Source organism: Arachis duranensis, chromosome 5, assembly GCF_000817695.3.
Source record: "Arachis duranensis cultivar V14167 chromosome 5, aradu.V14167.gnm2.J7QH, whole genome shotgun sequence".
In the NCBI taxonomy this organism is placed as follows: domain Eukaryota; kingdom Viridiplantae; phylum Streptophyta; class Magnoliopsida; order Fabales; family Fabaceae; genus Arachis; species Arachis duranensis.
Genome location: NC_029776.3, coordinates 25266889 through 25272621, shown reverse-complemented (window position 1 = coordinate 25272621; position 5733 = coordinate 25266889). Strand labels below are relative to the sequence as shown.

The following is a 5733-nucleotide window of genomic DNA, read 5'->3' as shown; positions in this document are numbered from 1 at the left end:
AATAGTTCATTTTTTATACATACATAATAGGATAGATAAAATAAATTATATATGATGTTTTGCGATTTCATCAAGTATATATAATAAGATATTTAAAAGTTTTGTTAATTATATATATTATTAAAAATTGAGAAAAGCTTTTTCTAGTTTTGGCATTTGGTGGTGATAGATGATTCATGAATTTGGGTAAGGTTTGGTTGTTTTCAAATATTGAAAAATAATAAAAATGAGTAGGGAAAAGGAGTTGGTATAGGGGGGCCCCCCAACAATACAAATTTAGGGTAAATAAATTGAGAACTATATGGTTCATTCAATTCACCTCCCTCCCTTCATGAATAAATAAATGTGAGATTTTTTCACTTTTCCATGTTGGTGGGCTAAGCTTATTATATAAAGAAGATGTATGTATGTAGTAGTTCCCCCCATTACTACTACTACTATTGATTAAGAGATTTGATTTGATTTGATTTAATTTGATATATGATGGAAGAACATCTAACTCCATTGGCGGTTACACATCTTCTTCAACACACTCTTAGAAGCTTGTGCATCCATGACAATTCTCAGTGGGTCTATGCTGTTTTCTGGAGGATCCTCCCCAGAAACTACCCTCCACCAAAGTAAGAGGATCACAGATTTTACTTTTTATTCTGTTTTTAATTCATTATTATTTTACTTAATTTGTTGTATAGGTGGGAGGGTCAAGGGGCTTATGATAGATCAAGAGGAAACAGAAGGAACTGGTAAATTAAGGTTTACATATATGTATTTGGTTGAATATAATTCATGATTATTAAAAAATAATCATAATAATAATTATTATTATGATATATTATTATTAGGATATTGGTGTGGGAAGATGGATTCTGCAACTTTGCAGCGTCAGCAGCAGCACCTGAAATAAACTCTGGTGATTGTCCTAATAATAATAATAATAATAATAATGGTTCTTCTTCTTCTTCTTCTTCTGTTTATGGTAACTGTGAGTTCCAACCCTACCAAGGCCTGCAACCAGAGCTGTTCTTCAAGATGTCACATGAGATCTATAACTATGGTGAAGGGTATGTATGTGTTATGTTATGTGATTATCAGTAATACAATTATTAATTATTAATTATTATTGTGATGGGTGGAATTGAATAAGTGCAGGTTGATAGGGAAAGTTGCTGCAGATCACAGTCACAAATGGATATACAAAGAGCCTAATGAACAAGAAATCAACTTCTTGTCAGCGTGGCATAATTCAGCTGATTCAGTTAATAATACTACTACTCATTAATTATTAATTCATCAATAATTACAACTTCATGATTTCATGCTTAATTATATTGTTAATTACAGCATCCTAGGACTTGGGAAGCACAGTTCCAATCTGGAATAAAGGTAGCTTAGTATTATATATGATGATTATGATGATAAGAAAATAATAAATAAACATTGATATTCATCATGTGTCTACATCATAGGATCTTCATTGTTTGTTGATGCAGACCATAGCTCTGATTGCTGTAAGAGAAGGTGTTGTTCAATTGGGAGCAGTTCACAAGGTTGTGTCTCTACTCTATAAATATGATTTGAAATAATTAGAGTGTGTAATTGTAGTTAATTAATGATTAATGAATTAAGGTGATTGAGGACTTGAGCTATGTGGTTCTACTGAGGAAGAAATTCAGCTACATAGAAAGCATACCAGGAGTTCTTCTACCACACCCTTCATCTTCTGCATACCCTTACAAAGTTGAAGGAGTAGTTGGATATGGTAACATCCCAGAACATGTTAATCATCATCATCATCATTGGCATCATCATTTCCAAGGAACAGTTATCCCTCCACCAACACCACCAACAACAGCTGAACTCTTCTATGATCATCATTTCAACAATGGCAACAGCACCATGGCATTGAAGATTACCCCATCAATGAGTAGCCTTGAGGCACTTCTTTCTAAGCTTCCTTCAGTGGTTCCCCCACAATCACAACAAGAACAAAGGGCGTTGGAGTTGATGGGGATTCAGAAAGTTGTAGCAAAAGAGGAGCTTGATAATGATGAAGTTTATAGGCCTGAGCTTGATGTTGGTGAGAGTAGCAGTTCCATGCATCAAGCCTATCATCATCATCATCATCAACAACAACACCATTTCCATCATCATAATAATAACAATAATAATAATAATAATAATAATAATAATGTAACTAGTAGTGGAGCCAATAATAATAATGCATTCTGATATAATATATATGGTGATGAGTGTTATTAGCTAGTGGAATATGAAAAATACTAGTCCTAACCTATAATATAATGTAGTGAGAGTATGATATATGATGATGAGTTTTTAATTAATTAGCTCAAGTGTTACTAGGTTTTGTTATTGTTGATGATGATGGTAATAATAATAATAATAAAATAATGATTATTAGATTACTGAGTGTTCTAGATGCTTCTACATTAATATGTATATGATTGAAGTACTAATAAGAAACTCTCATTTCATTTCATTTTTCATGCATGCGTGTGCACTTCATTCTGAACCTGCTCTCATTATGATGTCAGTATATCTGTGCGTGTGTGTGAGGGATAATAGCATCAACATTTAGTCACACACCGAATCTTGCAACCAATTAATTAATGTACCTTAAAAGATCAACGCCTAAAAGGATGTAATTAAGCGTCACAGCTAGGTTAACTAATTAATTATATATACGATATATATGTCAACGTGCTTAATTAATTAATTTAAGTCCATCAAAACAGGAAGATAACATGCATGCTCAAACTCCTATATTAGTTATTGTAGTTATATATAACGGTAGCTAACTAAGAGAGGATGAAGGAGGAAGAAAGATTCTCTTGTAAAACTATTGCATAGCTGTATCATGTATCAGTGCTATACATATATATATGTACTCATATATGCACTGCATGTAATATTAAAAAGACAAAATTTATCATATATAACATAATATTCTCAGATAACGAGTTATAATTCAAATAATATAATTCTTTTATCTTTTTCTAAAGGCTATCAAATATATATATATATATATATAAATAAAAATTAATTTTTTATTAGTTAATATTAATTATTTTTTAATTTTAAATATTTTTTTTTAAATTTAAAGTTAAGAATTTATAATTTAGAATCTAAAAGTTAAGATATACAAAATAATTTTTACAAAGTTAACTAATGTTAATTGAAAATTTTAATTTCTGACATTACTCATAAAAAATAACATTTACATAACTTTTTGTATATAATATTAAATTTTTTATTTTTTTTCACTTTTTTATGAATTATTTTTAATATTAAAAATTAAACTATAGTACATGTAACACTTTTTTTGGTACTGTGTGTATATATATACACTATATAGTGAAAACTATTTATGCTATTGTTGTACAGGTGAAAATGTTACAGTGGGCTGAAAATAATGTGGTTGGCGAGGACAAGGGATGTACGTAGTAGCTAGCTAATTTTATTTGCCGTTTTATTATTACACACTAAATATGCTTTCAATCATCTTTTTATCTGTGATTATCATTTTTTTAATATTCTAAATTCATGTATTTGGAATTTGGATGTAAAAATTATATCCAAATAAATTTTCTATTAGTTTAAAAATATATTTTAAAAAAATAACAATGAAAATGAAAAATAAAAATTACTTGAAGGAGCAATAATATATTTACAAATGGATTACAATAGCAGCAGTGTGCAGGCACGACAGGAGCTGCATGCATTCAACGTTTTGTCCAAATTAAGAGAGTAAAATTGGGTTCACTTGTGTTGCTGTAATTCGTACAGATTTTACCCAAAACTGTCAATGTTGGATTCATCATTGTACTCTAAATATTTATGTGGCCTTTTTCTAAAAAATTAATTTTAATTTTAATGAGGGCAAATGTGTGTGTGTGTCTATATATAGTTTTATTCTGAAGTTTATTAATTTTTACACCTTTTTATCAAAGATGTATTCACACATAGTCATTATAATATAATATAATATAATATAATATAAGAACTCTCATTGAAAATAGCAGCATGCGTGTATTTTTTTTCCCCCTCGTTTTTTAAATTTTCGTATTACTAAAACATTACATGTATGCATACCTATATAATTAGTCACTTCAATTAATTTTAAATTCGATAATTACCGGGCCGGATTTTTAGCTTCCATTCATTATTTTTCTTCAAACTTTGCATGACAAAGGCAGAAAATTAAACTTATTTTAAAAACCATAATGCTAAAAAGACAAAAAAAACAGTCTAAATTTATTTTATTTAACAATTAATTGTAATGATAATTAATAAATACTAAATATAATAAGTTTGAACTGTTTTGATTAATTCTTTTTTGCCTCCCAAATATTATTGTTTTAAAATTTTGATATGAGATTTTGTGCTAAATAATGTCAAGCCACACATAATGTGTGTGAATTTGCACTACTAAGTTTCCTATATCATCTTTCAAACATGACAGTAGCAAACGAGATTGAATTTTTCCTTCTCAAGCAATATAACAAAATTTATGAACTTTAAAACGTGTAAGTTGAAGTAACATATTTTTAATTCTTAGTTTAGTGATATCCATTTAATCCATGTGAAAAATAATGTGCAAAAATCCAGAAACCACTTTTCATATAGTAGGTTAAAGTTTGAAGCTTGAAAAATATTTATTCCATCAGTTTTAAAGTAACTCATTATGAGTGTGTGACATGAAAATGCTAAATAAGAGATTTAATATCATTATCGTTGGAACATCTTTGGAACATCGCATGCATGTTCTAAATTTTGATTTTAGTACCTACACCGAAGATATATATAACAAAAGTTTTAAGTTTCTAATAATGTTAGATTTTACTGGTACCTAACAGAATTTGGGATATATAGTACATGAGTCCCAACAGAGAATCTCTCAACAGGAATAACTATATTCATAAGTTTTCAACTCACATGAGAATGTTTAAGCCATAGTGAGCCACTTACTACTCAGACCAACCCACATTGATGTTATTAATATAATCTTAAAACGTCATTTTTAGACATTTTTCAACTGGAAAATGATCATTTTGGAAAAATAATATTGAAATATCCTTATCCTGATCAAAATTATCTCAATAAACTCTAATTATCTCCATGTTTACTCTCATTAATCATGACCTCTATATTGGGTACTCGATCCATTAAATATTACTCCTGCTAGGTATTAGAGAATTAAATACAAGTAATGCAGAAAAATATTTAAAATACGGGAAAAAAGTTCTTGAAATCGATCATTCCGGGTAAACAATAATAAAAGGCCATTTATATATAGAATTGCTTATCTTACCATGTTAAATTGTTAATATGACATATTAAATGCACACTAATGAGATTGACTTTCTCCATGAGATTGGGGACCAAAACTAACATTATCCTCATTGGAAATTTGGAATGCATATCTTTGAAGGTGAATGCTATAGTACCTAAAATGTGGTGTTTATTTATTAAAAAAAATAAAAATTAATATTTAATTTAAAAGATATAAAAATAAATAATTTTTAAAAATTCAAAACTTACTTAAAAAAAAGTTAAGCAAAATTTAGACACTAAATTATAGACACCATAGATTAGCCATCTTTAAAATATGAATAGTAATTAATTTCCCTCACTTTTGTCTTTCCACCTCTCACCATTGTTGTCACTTTCCTCTCTCCTTGATTTTCTTCCTTCCACCTATTGTCTTTCTCTCCA

At 28.8% G+C, this 5733-nt stretch overlaps 1 protein-coding gene across 2 annotated transcripts; it reads left to right on the top strand.

Annotated features, from left to right (window-relative positions):
- The first annotated feature begins 322 nt into the window (after window positions 1-322).
- Window positions 323-2512, top strand: LOC107488870 (protein RICE SALT SENSITIVE 3). 2 transcript variants are annotated; one of them, XM_052262245.1, is made up of 8 exons: window positions 323-620; window positions 693-743; window positions 843-910; window positions 1004-1061; window positions 1150-1255; window positions 1342-1383; window positions 1491-1547; window positions 1627-2512. In XM_052262245.1, the coding sequence occupies exons 1-8, from the start codon at window positions 481-483 to the stop codon at window positions 2227-2229; spliced, it is 1125 nt and encodes a 374-aa protein (XP_052118205.1). In that variant the 5' UTR covers window positions 323-480; the 3' UTR covers window positions 2230-2512. The 2 variants fall into 2 exon arrangements, with proteins under 2 accessions (XP_052118205.1, XP_015965131.1); XM_016109645.3 differs by having other exon boundaries at window positions 441-620; window positions 843-1061.
- The last annotated feature ends 3221 nt before the right edge of the window (window positions 2513-5733 follow it).